Raw genomic sequence first — 18,422 nt, 5'->3', positions numbered from 1 at the left:
GCTGCAAATGAGGAAAGTTGGCTCCGCATATTTATTTTATTACCGGGGCCTAGCCGAAGGCTGGCACCGGTCATAAAATGCAACGCGTTTCTGTCTTTTCAAAGTTACATTGTTAGGGATATATCGCTGACTGAGATATATCGCTGGCTCGTTACTTTTGGGAGTGTTCGCTGAGATATATCGCTGGTTCATTGAAATCTCATCCGCCATTTTGAAAAGCACGAGGTAAGGAGGAGAGTCAAGAGAAAGATTATAGCTTTTTGGGAACGACACGTTCCCCAACCTTTACGATGTACTAGTTTATGAGCGAAAACTTGAGCGTGAATATTTGGAGAGACAAATTTACGAGCCATCGCTTAAGAGTGAACCTTCCATCGTGAAACTTATCGAGAAAATAAGCGACTTATCAAAGTTATCTACATTGAGTGAACCTCCCATCATGAAATTTATCGAGAATCAATGCGAACACTTATCAAAGCTAACTTTAGTCACGCAATATTTACATTAGCGACGTGCGAAAACTCTCAACTGTTCAAAATGGGGGATTCCCTAACGTTTCCTCTTTTCACACTATTCATTACACCTTGCTTTCATCTCTAAAGAATATTTGCAATAAAAAAGATTTTCATGTCGCCCGACAAACTTGTTGATGAAAACGACCCTTCCACGTGGGTTGCCAAGACAAAAGTGGCCCCGGTAAAATTCACGAAGTGATTCTTGTTTTTTTTAAACTTACTTTTGTTAAAGCAAAACTAAAGCAAAACTAAAGCAAAACTAACTACGAGAGAACAACTGGAGAACTGACGATTTGACTAACAACAGACGATAGACGGATCGGAACGCACCAATCACTGATTACGAGTCTTCATAGCCAATAACATCACGGCTTAACTGACAGACGAGCAATAACATCGCGACATAATTGACCAATCAGATCAATAACCAGAGTATGATACCATCAACTGACGTGATACAACTTCAATTGCTCTTAATTTGTCATTTTGCTGACAATCCACTTTATATTTATACTGTATCCGCGCCTTTGTTGTATTGGTTTATTTGTTTTGTTTACTTTCAGGGCATCCTTGAGTGGTAACGTTGAAGTCATTGAACATCTCATTAACAAGGTAAATTTTTCTACGAAGAATGCTTTTATTCAAGTCCCAACTAAGATCGAACTTACATTTTTTTAAAAAAAAGTCATTTTACTCATTTATTTTATTTGCCTTTACTTATTTATTATTTAACTTATTTTATCTTATCATTTTCTGGGAGGGAGGGGGGTCATTGAATTTTAATTCTTTTTTAGCTCCTTCTCTCTTGGTTACGCACAATGAATAACAGAAATGGAGATTACTTAATACTTTCCTAGAATAATGTTGCCAGTCTACGCTTTCCTTTACCCGGTTAATGTCAACAGTAAGTTGTTTAACCGCGGACTGGTTCAAGTTTATTTAGGCCGTCAATTTCGCAACTTTTTGTTACTGATTCCCTTTAAATTTGTAATAGTTTTGAACCCAGGTAATAATTGGACTGTTGCTGATATAGTGAATGGAGTTTCGACAGACTGAATGGTAGTCGTCTTCAGTCAAATTCGTTAAATCTTTCGATTAGTTAAACGTTTCCACCGCATGTATAGTTCTGTTGTTAAAAGGGCCGTGTCAATGGGAGTATCACATCTTTTGGCCAAAGCACTGAGCTGAAATTAAATCAAAGTATCCTCAGTCAACTCTTCTTATAAGTAGAACTTAAAAAGAATTAAAGGATTCTGTCAAAGGAAAAACAAAGCCTGTCGTTTTTTTGTTAATTTTCTTGGGACACAGGCTGGGATTTAACTTGAAAACGTTCGCCCAGTCGATCTTTAATTTTTCAAACAATCTTGTCCATCCTGCCCGTCGAATACCGAAGATATACTCTTGCAGTTAAGGTTTAGCAGTACGGAGAAAAAATTTTGAATATATAAAACTGAACCAGTACTTCGGATCTTCTTTAACCCAATGTTTTTTTGAACTAAAAAATCGTGACATTAACCTCTTGAATATTATCTCTCCATGTTTCCCTTCGTGGGAAAGTATCGACCAATTACCAGGTGCAGTAGTTCTTTTGTTAATCTGTCCATGTTTCCCTTAGGGGGCAAGCATCAACCCATTATCAGGTTGTACGGCTCCCTCACCTCTGATGTGTGCTGTGATGAACGGCCACCACGACGCTATTAAGTTCCTTCTCCAGCGCGGAGCTCTAATGGACTTTACAGACTCTTATCACAGAACCTGCCTCCACGTAGCTGCGCACGGTGGTAATGCCGACACAGTGGATATTATCTTAAAGGTGATTAAGTCTCAACTGCGATAGACTTGAATATTTGAGATTTATACCTCAAACAAGTGTCCATTGACTGTGAGGCTCGCCATGTCCACCCGGGTTACAGCTTTTTTGAGAAAGGATGTCGGAGAAAATGTGCACGCGATAATCCCGAAAGGTAATATGGGACATGTTCAATACACTGTTCCTGACACTGTAGCTGTCGAATCTACTTTTGGTGCTTTCCTTTACCATTCGCAAACATATGTCCTCGGCCTCCCCTGCCATTCTTTTAAATTTCTTTGAAAAACAGTGAACTCAAAACCACCCACAATACCTTTCGGGGTTGTCGCGTGCACTTTATCCGACAACCTTTCTCGAAATAGCTGTATACATTAGAGTTGTTCTTAATTAACACGTGAGATAACATCAGATCAAGCCTCAGTCTTATTGCATAACAAGAATTTAATGCATAGATCAATCACTGCTGATGTAAGACATGTCTTAAGTGCTCTTAAGATAAGTCAAAGAGAAGTGAATCTACATCAGTGAGGATGGACTAATTTGGGCGCCTAAGAACACGCTCCTACAGCGTCTTTTTCTTTAATGTCGAGGAGCGCCTCGCCATTCAGTGGTGATCAATAGAGTTAAACTAGCTTGCGAGATCGCGTTCGGTTCTCGTGTGACCTCTCGCGACTTCCCCAAATGGAGAGCCGGCTTGCCCGCAGACCAGAGTTAAACTTTCGGTGGTGATCCTGGCCGTTTGATAATGTAACCAAATATCCATAGCACCATATGACCAAAAACACAAGTAAACGATATACTTTAGTTGTAAGCTAAACCCAGGTCAAACGTCGAACCTAATGTCAATGAGCAAAATCTGTTTCTCTCCTGTCGAGTAGCATTGTGTTCGTATGCGTTCCATTGACCCTGGCCTTTAAGCTTTCTACTAAATTTGCAAGCCAGAAGTATGACTTATAAACTGGAAATTAGCCAGTGATAAGAAGGAAGGAGGGTAATTAATGATTATTATTTTGATTTTAAGAATGGTGGCAGAGATTTGATTTACAGCGTGGACAAAGAAAACAGGACACCCATCCATCACGCTGCTCGTAATGGGAGTCTACAGGTTTGTAGATTTTGATAAGTTACAAGTAGGCAGGCGCGCATATTTATTGATTAATATTAAATAATAATAATGATAATAAATCTTTTATATGGCGAGTAGAGTGTAGTATGGTGGGACTCGTTTACTCGTCCGTTGCATTTTGACTAAAAATATCCAACGATGCTACACAATAAACCGTCTAATACCTATACATATAAAGTCATTGAGAATGTCGATCACCTTGCTTAAAGGTTAGCTTAGCCTGATAAATTCTTTCCAATCCCTAGTTTCGTGATGAGCGTATGATGCTCCAACAGGCTTCTTAGAAGTTGGAACAAATCATTTTTCCCTTGAACATAGTATACGAGAAACACCACAGAGCCTCATTTAAAGCTCTTTGAAGACTAACATTTGTGTTTTTCAGTACTGAATTCAATCTTTTTTTACTGTTTAGATTGTACAAACGTTACTTAATGCAGAAGCTGACGTAAATATAAAAGATTACGAGGAAAAAGTTCCATTACACTTGGCTGCTGAGTGAGTTATTGAAAACCGTGAACCACGGGACATGCCATAAACCCCTGTTTTACCTTCCTCGCTAGCAGAGGTCTCTCAGAGCAGAGCAGAGGTCTCTTAGACCTCTGCTAGCAGGGAATGTTTTATCCTTTAATGAACCGGTCTCCTAAATATATTAGAACCTCGATAACTCAGACTCGGATAATTCGAATTTCCTGCTAACTTTAAATAAATTTCCTTTCCCTTGATCACAATTTCACTGAAATTTACCCCTGATAACTAGAATTCCCCGCTAACTCGAACTGTTTTTCGTTTCCCTTCAGAGTTCGAGTTACCGGTTCTACAGTATACACATGCTTTTTGGGTTGGTTGCCCCATGCTAGGGAATCCAAGAAATAAGTCTTGGATTCTGGATTCCACGCCGCGGATTCCAGATTCCGGGTGCTGGATTCCAGTATTTGACAGTGGGGCCTATATTCTGGATTCCAATCTTTAGTGGGATTCCAGATTCCTTGACCTTTTTTTCGGATCCCAAAGCCCAGGATTCCGGATTACATAAGCAAAAATTTCCCGGATTCCGGAATCTGGATTCCCTTATATGGGGCGAAGTCAGATTTAAGGGGAATTAAGGCTATATAATATTAAAATTAGAAGTACAATTAGACGTAAGAGTATCAAAAAATAAAGTTAACTCTATTTAACTTAATAACATGAAATAAGTGATCAAAAAAAAAAAAATTAAAAGAAAAAATAACCCCTTTAGTAGTAGAGACTAAATTTGAACAGTTTCTTTCACATGCAAAAGAATTCTTGGTTTCATGTCTCGAAACCAAATGAACATTATCTTTCCTTACTGTCTCCTACAATTTGCAATCCTAAAGAATAACTAATGAGATTCCTACTGAACTATTCTTTTAACCGTTATCCGCGTCGCGCAAACAAACTATGGTTTATCCTTATCCTCTGTAACGTATACAAGAACTTTGTGTAGTAAAAAAACCAAACTTCTATGCAACTATTACTTTATTAGGAGTGGTAATCTTGCTTGTGTTAAGCTGCTGTTAGAAGCCAACCCGAAGTCTTTGCACAACACAGAATACAGAATGAGGACGCCAATACATTATGCCGCTTTTGAAGGTCACGTGCATGTAGTAAAGTTCCTATTGGATCAAGGAGCCAATCCCGATTACAGGTCAGTAACTGTTTTTAATCGGTCATTAGTGCTTTTACATTAGTTGTGTTTGGTCATGTTTGATTTGATATACAGTTGAACCACCATTGAGCGGCTACCCTCTATTAAGCGGCCAGTTATCAAAGTCCCAACCTCCAATAAGCGGCCACTTGCCGGTTCCTCAAGGGTAGGGCTTAATGGAGGTTCAACTGCATACTGGGATATAAATTCAGACGCGCCAAAAACTACACTGTGTTTCCTTATATCCCTCTATGGATTCTCTCCTCTGATAGGTAAGCTTTTATCTGTTCGTTTTCTAGGGACGAAAATCATCTGACTCCACTTATGATGGCGGCACAAAAGGATCATTACCAGACTGTCGTTCTGCTGTTGGACTATGGTGCAAAAATTGGTGCACGTTCTAAAAACCGGGTAATACAAAATTAACCTTCGAACGTACACGCAAACTCATACCCCCATCGTGGTACAAGAAGGGGGGGGGTGGATGGAACCTCTTCCCGGAGATTTTTAATGTCGCCGTATTTCAAAACGATTTTACCTTTAGTGAAAAGCCTTTGATCTTTGTAACAAGATGTGGTATATTTTATGGGTGGTGGCGCTGCTGGAAAAATGTGACGTCATCAACAATGGTCGCCATCTTTGATTTTACCAAGAATTATAAATCAGGTTAAAACGGCGGGAAATGATAATTGTATGTGCTTTACAAAAAATAACACATAAATAAGCACTTTGCATGATTTTAGAAGAAAGAAGTTGAAAAACATTTTCACCCAAAAATGGCGTGACCACCTGCTACTTATGACGTCTTATTGCAGCCATAACAACTGACCTTCACTAAACTTGTCTCAAAATGTGCGCAGGGGATGAACGAACAGCTACTAAAAACTTCAGGTGCTGATGTTTTATCCTCTATAGGAAAAAAATCAGAAAAACCTTAGGGATGTGGCACCGAGGATCCAATCCACCGAGGATTAAGTTGTCTTACATCGTTACCAGCACTGTTCATAGATGTAGGAAGCAAGAACTATTCAACTACAATATATTTTTAAGTTTAACTTTAATGCTTCTATATTTTTCTAATCATCTGTACTTACTTAGATATTGAGCAAAATAGTATTCATGTGTTCGCCAACGTTGGATCGATAGGTGCAACGATAAGGGTATTTTACACCCGGGGAATATGAATTTTTGGGTGGGGTATGGTGTTGGGGCCCCGAAACTGATGACCTATACCAGATTATATTCAGGTACAATTAATTCTGTTACCCAATTATGTGGTAGGCATAAAAAATCCCTATCCCATCCCAGATTAAATATGAAGTGGAAACTCTTCACACCGTTAGTCAATTTCGAATTATATAATGAGTCCCAATTCCAGACCAAAATTCTCTGATTTCTATACCCTACACCAGACTAAACTGCTTGAAAAGCATATTATCTTCACGGGAGTGTATACCTCAGTATGTTTGCATCGCATTATCGGGTGTAGGTGAAAGGATATTTTTTTTCATTGCCCCTTTTTTAACAGACAACAGCAATTGATGTGGCGGCATACTTTGGAAACGCTCGCATAGTACGAGTGTTGTTAAATCGTGGAGCGAGCGTGACTAACAAGTGCGTCTTCGGTCAAGGATGTCTCGATTGTGCCATTAAAGGGTCTCGACCATCAGAAACAAGTTTGGAAATTTTGAAACACAAACGGTGAGAATATTGGAATTTTATTTCTAGCTACTTCGGAATTGTCAAGGCACACTTTCATTCATTCATTCATTCGTTCATTCATCCATCCATCCATCCATCAATCCCTTAATCCATCCATCCATCCATCCATCCATCCATCATTCATTCATTCATTCATTCATTCATTCATTCATTCATTCATTCATTCATTCATTCATTCATTCATTCATTCATTCATTCATTCATTCATTCATTCATTCATTCATTCATTCATTCATTCATTCATTCATTCATTCATTCATTCATTCATTCATTCATTCATTCATTCATTCATTCATTCATTCATTTTGCCATAAACCATTAACTGTATATTAATGTAATTTACGAAACACAACAAATTGAAAAAATATGATAAGAGGATAGTCGCTATTCTATTTCTCAAATCTTTGAAATGGTTATGGCAAGGAAGCGTATATTAATAGAAGCCGAAGGCTTATGAACTATAAACTTTCTGAGAATATAAGCTACACCATATGGATTAATTAAGGGTACTGAATTAGAAAAATGGATTATTATAAAAATTAAGGAAAGAAAAAAAGAAAAGAAAAGAAAAAAAAAGAGCATGAACTTTTCAAAAACGTCTCAATGTTAAGGTTTTTGTCACTCTACAGGAGATTTGTTGGAAATTTCCTCTGTTTACCTTTATGTGTGTAATTTTCCCTTTAACGATAAACTTCTGTCGATGGTGCTTTCTTATTTACAGTGTGCTGCATTGAATGTCCTTTTTTCTTTTTACTGTTCAGTTGGAAAGAAGCTATTGAAGTTAAAGATGATGATGGGTTCTGCATGATGAATAAACTTATTGAAAAACTTCCTGAAGTGGCCAAGGTTAAAAACATTATGGATACATAAAAGTAAATTAGTTAATGTTCAGGAGAGCAAAACAATGGTTGACCTTGTCCCGAGAATGATGTTGCCTTGCAGCACACAGATCTGTATGTCCTCAGGTCTGCTTTAAGCTCGAACTTTCTAAGATGAAGGCATGCTTAACTTTACATAGTCAATCATCGGATTTTTAGTAAAGATAAACTTTTCGGTCATGTGGACAGTGATCCCCACCCCATCATTCTCTCTTGGTAAAACTCAGCTGTTTATTTTAAACCATAGTTTCTGCATATTCTGCATATGTTTTTCTCTACGCTCAAGAAGTCTTATTTTCGCTTAATTCCAGGTTGTAATGGACAAATGTTTAGAGACATCTGATGGTATGAAAACAGATGAAGCATTTTCGGTACGTTTGTTAGTGTTACCCGACAAGTGCAACAATGCAAATTAAAATAATTAGTACATAACTCAGCCAAATACATGAATTTTCTCACTGATAATAAGTCGTACTGTAACATTTACACGAGTGAATTATGTTTTTAAAAGCACAATTTTTTTATTTACATTTAGCCTACTAAAAATATATCCATTAATTGCAAGTCACTTTTCTAAGACAGTAAGACAGTGCTTATTCATATTAACCTTGTTTTTAATCTACAGATATCATATAATTTTGTGTATCTCGACCCAGTTCCTGGTAAACAAACAAATTCAAAAGGAATGCGTTACTTTGGACCTAAGGTAAGCTTAACTGATGAATTTGTTTCCACAGTGAAGATTTTACTGTTTGTGTCGGTTCTGTAATACTCAGAGGGCATCACTCAGTTTTTTGACGCCCCCCAAAAAATGCCTGTGTGAATAGAGCTGGCTTCAAATTTGATGTCATGCTGACCAGCATTATTCACGTTCTCATCGTCCAAAGGTCTGGCAATTCCCCTAAAATTTGGGGAAGAAGCAAACCCTCCCGTACCACATGACACTAAAAGGTAATACTGGGACATAAAACCGCTAAACATCTTATCGATATCACCGAACATTTCTCTCTTTTTGTTATACCCATATGATCAAAGCCTGGACGAATGCAGCTTATTTCATCGAGAGAGAGCAATGGGTCGGAGTCTAGCCCTCGGGATATGTGAATTTATCCAAAGTTATTTTACACCAATTATTATTAATCGCTTGAAATTAATCCGAAGTTGGTTTTCGGACAGGTCCGCAAACTTTTACTCGGTAATGTCAACAGAGAATAATGGGATATTATGCTCTAATGGTCTATGCTCTCTCTTGATCGCCGTTACAATAATCTGCATTGTTTGCTTTGAAGGCCCATTGTCAACCTTGATGCAACCCGGTTGTTTGTTTTGATTTCGCGCTTTTGTAAATGGCGCGCTCTGATTGGTCAACATTTTTGCCAGGCTTTCTCGCAAAAAGACAAAATAGCTATTCGCCACTTTGAGGTTGCGCGGTTGACCGGGTCGAGATGGCTTTCAAGTGCATTGTGGGACTAGTCTGGGGGACGAATTTGCCGCCGTGTTGAAAATGCGTCCCCCCAAAACAGTCCCACAATGCACTTGCAAGCCATCTCGACCTAGTCAACCGTGCAACCTCAAAGTGGCCAATACTCAGAGCTTGTCAGAGTTGGTCAGCTGTGGTCGCGTCGGCGTTGTGTGTTTCCTCATCTGACAAATGGTTGCACAGGTAATGTGACAAAATATACAAGTTCATTCAAGTTTATAACATATGTTAGCTGCCGTAAAGATGCAAGGAATCGTTCAGTTTATTTTTTAGATCTGTGCCGTGGCAATAGCTTTTAATTATTTTCCCGGAAATGGTCAAGGAAGATGATGGTATCTTGAACAAGCAAAAATTATTGACAGTGAGAGTGTATTCCCACGGCTACCAAAAGCGTTTGATATTTGCACACGAAAAGTCAAACATAACTTGTTCGGGAAATTTGTTGAATATTATAACTTAGTCTCGAATAAAACTTGTATCGATAATCGAATGTTATGAAAGCAAAGAGGGCTATTCAGTGGAAAAAGTACCGTGAACATTCTTTCATGAGGTGATGGTAAACATCGCTTAGAAGAATTACGGAAGTCATTTAAGCTTACATTTTTTTGACAGGTTCGTCGCAAACGGCTCCGGTGAAAGTGGTTTGGAACAGTAACGAGCCGTTCGAACGGATGACAATTTTTTCCAACGGATAGCCCGAGCCTTCCGAAAGGATGGCAACTTTTCTCGAACGGATAGCCCGAGCCGTTGAAACGGATGGCAATTTTTCTCGAACGGATAGCCCGGAGTCATTCGAAGGGATTACAATTTTTTTTTCGAACGGATAACCAGAGCCGTTCAAACGGATACCAAATCTTGCACAACTATCAGTAATTTCGTGACACGAAATTCGCGGGATTTATTTTTCGCGGCACGCAATGGATCAAGGTTGGCAATGGCCCTTTTAGACAGTCGCGGAAAGAGACATTTCAAACAATGAATTAAAATATGCCGGCGTCCAAGAAATTCCGTTAGATTCCGTTTGAATACGTCCTCTAAAAATAACTTTAGTGAAATTCACATATTCCGGCTAACGCCCTAAGATTCTCTCACTTTCCCACTTTTCATGATTCCATATGCCACAGGAGCCCATCCTGATGCCATTATTCCAGACTAGTTTTGAATGTTGTCAGCTTAGATAGGGGCAAACCGGGTTCGGAGACTGAAGAGAAAACTCTATTTTGAATTCTTTGATATAATAAGTTACTAATACTATTGTTGTTAAGGTAATGTTGAAGTGTGGCCACAGAGATCTTATTCTACATCCCTTGACTAGAGAACTCATGAAATTAAAACGGTAAGTCGAAAATTATCTTAACATATTCTTTCTCTCAGTTTCTTGGCGGAAAAGAAAAAAATAGAGCCACTTAAGTCACTTAAGGATCCGCAAGGAGTGGTTTATTCCTTTTCTTTGTGACATAGGTTAGGGAGGGAAAGGATCGCGTGGAGATATAGGAATGGAGAGAAAGGGCGGAAATTATTTCTGACTGATTGACATTCTTTTCTCTGATAAATTGAACATAAACTTGGCAGAATCTAGCTTTAAGATATTTAGGAACGAATGATGACTTTACAACACGACAAGTACTATTCACAGTCAACCAGCGAACAAAAATTATTATCAGTAAAAGCAAAAAAACTGACGCTTTGCAGATAGGAAATGACATACATCGGACCCCCGATTATGCATTTTCGGCTCTGCAGCTTATAGGTTTATCCGATGAATTTGAACCAATCATGATACTTTGCTGACGCGGAGAACAATTTTCATTCAGAAGCGATGCAGTGTCGGTCGGTGTTCACACACTTTGTTCTTAAACGTTAACTAGGTCAGGAAAGTCAAACATGAAAGTCTACGTTTACTTTCACGATTCTCCGTCTAACTATAAACTTGCGACGGTTAAATTCCATACATTGTATTGAATTCAACTGTCGAGAGAGGAGAAGTCGTTACGTCACGTTGCCATGGTAGCAAACTTTCTGGATGAGAACAAACCGAAAACATCACTTAAAAAGTGAATTCGCGCAGTTTCAGACTTCGACGATCTTATTCAATTTCATTCAATTTGTCAAATGATGGCGTAATTTTCTGGGGTTAAATCCGAAAGGACCGTATCTAAGTTTAGAAAAAGAAAATTTTTGCGTTTTGCTCGGCTACTTCGTAACGCGGGTGCGTGAAATTATGAAGTTTCACGTCGCAGTCGTGCAACGACGGCTAAACAATTGTACAAAAAGCACAGTTGTTGTTTTGCTGATATCATGAAACCTATTACTTTTTTTCCAGTTCTCTTTGCCGTCGCCGGCGTCGTTGCTTGAGCTCCCTATTGTGGTGATCCAGAAATTTTGCTACCATGGTAACGTGACGTCACACTTCTCTCTATTGTTCTCACGCACAGAACGTAACTAAATTTTAAAGTAAATTTAATAATGCAACGTATGTGTACATGTAAGTAGTTGCATTTTATGGTCAGACGGTTTATTCAATGGAAGCCAACTCCTCCGTTGTTACAAAGTTTCCAAAATCACGTCATTCATACCATCAAAGTGTGCATTTGAGTGTTTTCATATGGAATTCTAGAACTAAGTATTATATTAAGTAAAGGAAGTTTCTTCTTCCATTGAGTCGGTATGTTGTTGTATTTCATTCGCAGCCAAGCTCTTATAATAAAATTCTTTCTGCTGGCCGCTGCGTTTTACATCTTCTACACCATAAACCTGACAATCTTCGTGTTATGTCTGGAAAAATTGAAAATAGACGAAGCTCGCAATTCTACTACCTTTTTTTCTCAGGTAGGTTCTGCTTCCTATTTTTGGTATTAGCCTTACTCCCTTGGAAGAAAAGTAAAAGATTAGTATGGCTGATGTGATAAAACAAATAAAAGTTGTAATGACTCCACCTTCTATGAGGCAACATTGATGACGTCAGATTTAGATGTTATGAGAGTAAAAATTTCTCACGTACTGTCAAAATTAGTTTGGCAGTTTCCAGTGAAGCCTTAAAACAGCCATGTTATGTTGATATTGCTGTTTTTCGGGTCAATTTTGTGAAGTCACTGTTGAGTGCCTTTACCCACTAAATGCTCCAATAGAATGTTTTCACTCATGTTGCCAGCATCTATGCAAATTTATTGGAACAAAAGAAGCGTTTGCATGAAAAAAGAGTTCAACTCCTACAGGACTGGTTTGGGACACTAACATGGCCGCCGTTTCATTGTTTTGCGACACAAATATGGCCGCCGTGACGTCATGTGAAAACACTCTATATATAGAGCTATGGAGAAGATATCAGACAAATTTTATCAGGAAACACTAAACAAAGTACATTTTTGGCTGATTTTTGCAGGAATAACATTACAACCAGTCAATGTATTATTAATATATGATGTAGACTACGAGCAGTCTCTCTTTTTTTCTGTAGTCCGTCGAGCAAAACGCAAGACACGCAAATGGCCACGCGCGTGACTGATGGTGCGAGATCCGCGAGATGGAAGAGACAATTCTTTTTCTTCTCGGGCTGCCGCCCTCGTTTCGTGCGTCTCGCGGCTTCGCCGCTCGCGCGCGTTAGCCCTCCCCTTACTAAACCGGAAGAAAAAGAAAGACTGCTCACAGTCTATATATGATGAAAAGACTGAAACACATACAAGCTATTTGTCCCTTTTAAAATTAGAATTAGATAATAAGCTTCAAGAATTCTTGGATCAAGAGAAGCATTAACCTACAGTTTGTTCTGGATGCTTAAATAGGTACTACAGTCAAACCTCGCTTTACGGACACCCGCTTAATAACACGGACACCTCATTATCACGGCCAGTTTGCTTTGACGCTGGGGAAATGTGGACACCTCGTTCATGTAGACCCTTTTTATGCCCCCCCCCCCCCTCCCCAGTATCTGTATTAAGCTTATTATTGAGCAATATTGAGCAGCGCTTTTTTTTCGTAATAGAATGTCTGTGCAGAGAATCTTGAGCCAATCAGAGGTGTGACAGCCGTTATATCAATATCCTCTTTGTTGAGTCATATTTATAGAATTTATGTCGAGGTTAGTATGACTTGACGTACCATTATATCCTCATTAAAAATATTTACATGTTGGGTGGTGTACTTCTCTTCTATAGCTCTAATTTCATTGTTTCCTTTATAACCCGCATCTCTCGTTGTTGATAAGGTCATAGTTCAGGGGCACCCAACGTCAATTTTCGGAAAATATCTGTTCGGAAGACGATTTGAGATCTAGAATTTTCGGAACATTTGTTGTAAAATTTCTTGCTTGCCCGCCTCTCCTAGGATTTTCGAACATCTAAAAAATGGTATAATTGCCCATTTGTAAGGGATTTTTACCCTAAAAAGGTCACCTAGAATTTTCGGGAACCTTTTTTCTTACTGAAATTTTCGAAAAGGTAATTTTCGGATTACTAGACTTTCAGCTAGGAAATCCGAACAGATGAAAAATTTTTAGGGGATAAAAATATGCCTATATCTACCGTTTAGATAGTAAAATACGTTCGACAATGCTATGTCTAAGCGGTATTGAACTATATTCTCGATGGGTGCCCCTAATAGTTATTGCTTTGGTCAGTCTTTTATTCATTTTTTTTTTTTTTTTTAATCCATATCACCCCTTGTTGCAAACGGTATACTCAAGTCCCATTTTCATAACTGTGGGAGGAAGAAACCGCATGCAGAGGGGGGAGGGGGGAAGTTTTAATATGCTGACGGTCGTTTATTCAAAACTGATAATAGTTAGATTGCATAAAAGGTGCGCAGTGGATATATCACTTTCTCTTGGTGTGAAGTCTCAACAAACAAAACAGTTCACGCAACACCCTAAAAGAATTACTCGAAGGCAGCCTAGAGGCTTCTTTTAAAAGATCTTGCTATAGTGTTTCATTCATTCCATAGACAAAACCAGGGATAAATTGAAGCTCTTTTAGAGTTTATTTATTTTCAAGAAGACTCCAGAACTTACAATATCTCCGGCATGCTTCTTTTATGCTACAGTATTTCTTTCACTCCACAGACAAAACCAGTGATAAATTTTAGCTCGTTTAGAGTTCATATATTGTCTACTGGAAAAGCTCTAGAACTTACAATATCCCATGCTTCTATAGAAACTAAATTCTCTGAGCAACTTAACGTTGTTGTTTTTATTAATCTTCGCTTCTTCTTCTTCTTCCTCTCGTTCAGAAATGGAGTTATTGGATGGACGTTTCTAATACATTGGAATTAATGACCTTCTTTTCTGCACTTGTGTCTGTCAGCCGTTTTATAAATCGCAGTGAAGGGTTTGAACTTTCCTTCGCAATTATAGCAACACTACTGGCGTATCTTACACTAATGTCGCATCTGCAAAGGTAAATTAGTTTTAATTGTCTGTTTGTACATTGTATGTAGCATGCTGCATACCGGCGCAATTTATAGTTGTTGGGCATACTTGCTAAAAATCATCCCGACAAACATAAAATTATTTGTACAACAAAGTAACGACAGGAAACCAATGAACCACAGGTCACACAAAGATTAGTGTGCTGCTCGCCTGAGACCTGGCATCAGTTACGTGTGTAGTTATATAGTTACCAGTATTGATTCAGTATTAATTTAATACGGTTAGTTAAAACATTAGTCGAAGGCAGTGCAATCATTAAAAAAGAAATAAACAAACAAACAACAACAACCACAATTGAAGTATATCAACTTCTTTCAGCTGAATACAAAAATATTGTCTTTCATCCTCTTCAGTTTGCTTAAGACTGGTATATACATAACAATGATGTTTGAGGTGCTTCGAACTCTTTTAACGGTAAACTCTTTTTATTTGTTTAAAAAAATAATTAAAAGATATTGCCATTAAATGCTTAGGTAACGTTTGGTACCCTAGCTGACGCTTTGTTTGGTGGAAGAGTTCTGTAAAATGAAATGACAGATGTTAATTCCTTGAAATCAGGAAAACTTTAGAGTCATTGCGCCTGTAACTGTTTTTGACTTTCACGGCAAAGAATTGCATACATGATAAATAGCATCAACAAAGAAATCAAAACTCAGCTAGCAGGAAACAATTTTACTACAGGTCAAGCTGAGTGAAAGGGAGTAAGAGAAAAGAATAACATGACAGTATATCACTTTCCAACTGATCAACCAAAAATGTAAAACATAGCACATAAATCCGTCCCCCCCATTAATAATTAGAACTTATTTAACCTGAAAGAAAATTATTTTGTTGGAGTCTCTCAATCAAAAGTCTGACAATCAGAAGAGTTATAAAATGAAATTATATTTCAGTATATCGAAATTGGTGGAGAATACGAAGGAGACTCACATTTTGTTCTACACGTTGTAACCTACAATAAAATGAGGTTTTACTAATGGAACACTCTGTGACATGTATACTGTACTTCATAACAGCTAGTGATTCCTCCCGAGATCATCCCTAGACACTTGACTGTGCGAAAACCTCCATTTTAAGTAGCGAAGAAGGATTAATTTAAACAGGCTTACTCTGACTTATTACCAACGTCGACATGTGTAAATTTTACAGGTTCTTGCCATGTTTTTTCTTCTCCTGTTGGCGTTCGCATTGGCATTTCATGTTCTTCTGTCTCGCGAGGCCAACGTAAGTATTTATTAAACAACGTTGAAAATGATAAGGTTCGTTAGCAGAGCGTTTTTGGAAGAAATTCCTCTAACATTGTTGGGATTGAAGTAAGTATCTTGTTCTGACAGACACATTTTGCTATAGTTTTTTACAACTCGATTACAGGCTGTAAATCCTATTACAATGCTATAATAGATAAGAGAAGTCGTTACGTCACGTTGCCATGGTAGCAAAATTTCTGGATGACGACAAATCAAAACGTCACCTAAAAAGTGGATTCGCACCGTTTCAAACTTCATCGTTCTTATTTAATTTTATTTAATTTGTCAAATGTTGGCGAAATTTTCTGGGTTGAATCCGAAAGGACCGTATCTAAGTTTAGAAAAAAAAAAGATTTTTGTTTTGTTTTGTGCTCTCCTACCCGATAAAGCGGGCGAGTAAAACTAGGGCGTTTCATGTCGCAGTCGTGCAACAACGGCTAAGAAATGTACAAAAAAGCGTGATGCACGTGCAAAGTTGTTCTTAGGCTAATCTAAACCTATTGCTTTTTTGCTGCTTAAAAAACTCCCTATTGTTGTTATGTAAAAACTTTACTGCCATAGTAACGTGACGCCACATTTCTAAGAGGAACAACGCAGGATGTCTTGGTACTAATGTACGCGCGTTATTCTATTAATCATATGTAGGCCTCAAGAGCAGGATTCAAGATTGAACAGAACGATCAGGTGCGTAATTAAGAAACTTTTAGAAATATGCACAAACCAGGAACGGCACTATACGCCTCTTGCACATCTCCTATAATCCACCTTATTTGCGCCCCACAATTTTGCATTAGCATCGTTTTCAATTTCTCCTGGGACGGTTGTAATACGCAAGGTTATGCAAAGTTTTGGAGACGGGGCGGCGGTCAATTTAGGTGCATTATGGGAGATGTGCAAGGGCGTATTGTTGACGATCCCGTTGCGACGGCTGTTGTTAGCTAGGTCTCATTATTCTCTCGCGGCCTATGCGTTTTCGAGTCACGTGGTCTACCAGCCGTTCATGCTACGTCACCGAAATGCATTAACCAAGAAGACCTGGGAAGAGACCGTACAGGGAAGACAAGTTATACTCAAGTTACGACCAGCATTATGAAGCCCGTGTAATGAAAAGCTCTCGTGGCCGACCGCGACGCCTTTGTGAATCATCGGCGTTATTTTTTTTGTGTGTGTTCTCTATCTTGAATGACTACAATTAATAACTTGATCAAATTTTATTAGGGATACATAAAATATGCGCTGATCACCGGCTTCTTGAACTTCATCTGTGATGATGTACGTACTTTGCTGCGAATTAACAACATATGCCATGCTTTTTGCTAAAAGCTTTCGAAGCGATTATTCTCTCAGTAAATGTATCACATGGGGTTTACGAGAGTCCATTTTCGTGAACGATCAGCTTAGTTGCAACCACTTTTATTATTCTCTTACTGGATTTACTTTTTGATAAATACAAGATACATCACACACATACGGAGGTTTAAACTGTTTATTACATACAAACTCCAAACTTTTGCACAAATGCGAACTCGATCTGTCCCTGTGGTGTTCGGATATAGTGAGGTTGATCCATGTCAAACATAAACCTTGCCTAGTGCGAGGTCCGAGTAATAATTACAGTAATTTTCTGATCGGAAGTTGTAGCCAGACTTTTGGTTTCCGGGTAGACCGTCTGATTTAAGGAGGGGTGGAGCATGTCTGATACGAGCTTCTGATCAGTGGTTTGGACATATTTTCTCTTTATTTCAGGACCCATTTGGCAGCGTAGAACTGGCTTTACTTAAGGTCTTGGATATGATGATTGGGGAGTTGGAGTACAACACTTTCTTTGTTGACAAGAATTTATACCTTCCAGAACTCACAAGATTTATTTTCGCCCTCTTTTGTGTCCTTATACCGATAGTCTTCATGAATTTACTGGTTTGTTGCTATTTTTCCTGGCGTAAATATTAATTAAAATTTTAAAGTTTTTCCATGAACTGGTGACATCACTACCGAAAAATAAATTCTTAGTTGTTAATATGTACTATCGAGAGAAAAGGTCTTACACCGTGACGAATTGCTCCTAATACATTGCCAAGTTGAAATAATAAGATAAGCTCGCAATTTTTGCATGAGTATTTTATTTCTTCCCTTATACTACTACATGAGAAATTTCTGCAGTCTGATTGGCTTAGGGCAGTGGTATTTCAGCTTAATTTGAAATACCTACATATGAAAATTACAAACCTTTTGTGGGTAGTAGTATAAACCAATAATAGCATGATTTGTACGTTATATTTGGCATAAATACCACTCGTGATATTTCAAAATTGTCTCAAATTTCACTCGCCTAACGGCTCGTGGAATTACGTATAACAATTTCGAGATATCACTCGTGGTATTTATGCCAAATATCACTACAAATCATGCTATTACCTATACAAAAAGGGGGCTCTAAAATGGCCTTTGTGTGCTAGCATTTATTCAGTATAACTGGTAACATAAATGACTGAACTCGGTCTCGGTTTATTAATCGATTGATTGATTGAATGATTGGTTGATTGATAATTCGGAAAT

The 18,422-nt window shown here is 38.2% G+C and overlaps 1 protein-coding gene across 1 annotated transcript in view; it reads left to right on the top strand.

Annotated features, from left to right (window-relative positions):
- LOC140940354 (transient receptor potential cation channel subfamily A member 1-like) overlaps positions 1 to 18,422 on the top strand; it is a 32,670-nt gene that overhangs the window by 10,030 nt on the left and 4,218 nt on the right. The window contains exons 10-27 of the mRNA XM_073389306.1: positions 1,079 to 1,127; positions 2,131 to 2,328; positions 3,347 to 3,430; positions 3,864 to 3,946; positions 4,956 to 5,117; positions 5,417 to 5,528; positions 6,646 to 6,818; positions 7,601 to 7,685; positions 8,029 to 8,088; positions 8,343 to 8,423; positions 10,463 to 10,533; positions 11,888 to 12,026; positions 13,180 to 13,275; positions 14,421 to 14,587; positions 14,973 to 15,033; positions 15,769 to 15,843; positions 16,512 to 16,550; positions 17,613 to 17,783. Of these exons, the coding sequence (XP_073245407.1) occupies positions 1,079 to 1,127; positions 2,131 to 2,328; positions 3,347 to 3,430; positions 3,864 to 3,946; positions 4,956 to 5,117; positions 5,417 to 5,528; positions 6,646 to 6,818; positions 7,601 to 7,685; positions 8,029 to 8,088; positions 8,343 to 8,423; positions 10,463 to 10,533; positions 11,888 to 12,026; positions 13,180 to 13,275; positions 14,421 to 14,587; positions 14,973 to 15,033; positions 15,769 to 15,843; positions 16,512 to 16,550; positions 17,613 to 17,783 (1,906 nt within the window). The remainder of the gene's footprint in view (positions 1 to 1,078; positions 1,128 to 2,130; positions 2,329 to 3,346; positions 3,431 to 3,863; positions 3,947 to 4,955; positions 5,118 to 5,416; positions 5,529 to 6,645; positions 6,819 to 7,600; positions 7,686 to 8,028; positions 8,089 to 8,342; positions 8,424 to 10,462; positions 10,534 to 11,887; positions 12,027 to 13,179; positions 13,276 to 14,420; positions 14,588 to 14,972; positions 15,034 to 15,768; positions 15,844 to 16,511; positions 16,551 to 17,612; positions 17,784 to 18,422) is intronic.

This window comes from Porites lutea, chromosome 6, assembly GCF_958299795.1.
Source record: "Porites lutea chromosome 6, jaPorLute2.1, whole genome shotgun sequence".
In the NCBI taxonomy this organism is placed as follows: domain Eukaryota; kingdom Metazoa; phylum Cnidaria; class Anthozoa; order Scleractinia; family Poritidae; genus Porites; species Porites lutea.
Note: the sequence above shows the minus strand (reverse complement) of the source record. Positions and strands in the feature narration are given on the sequence as shown.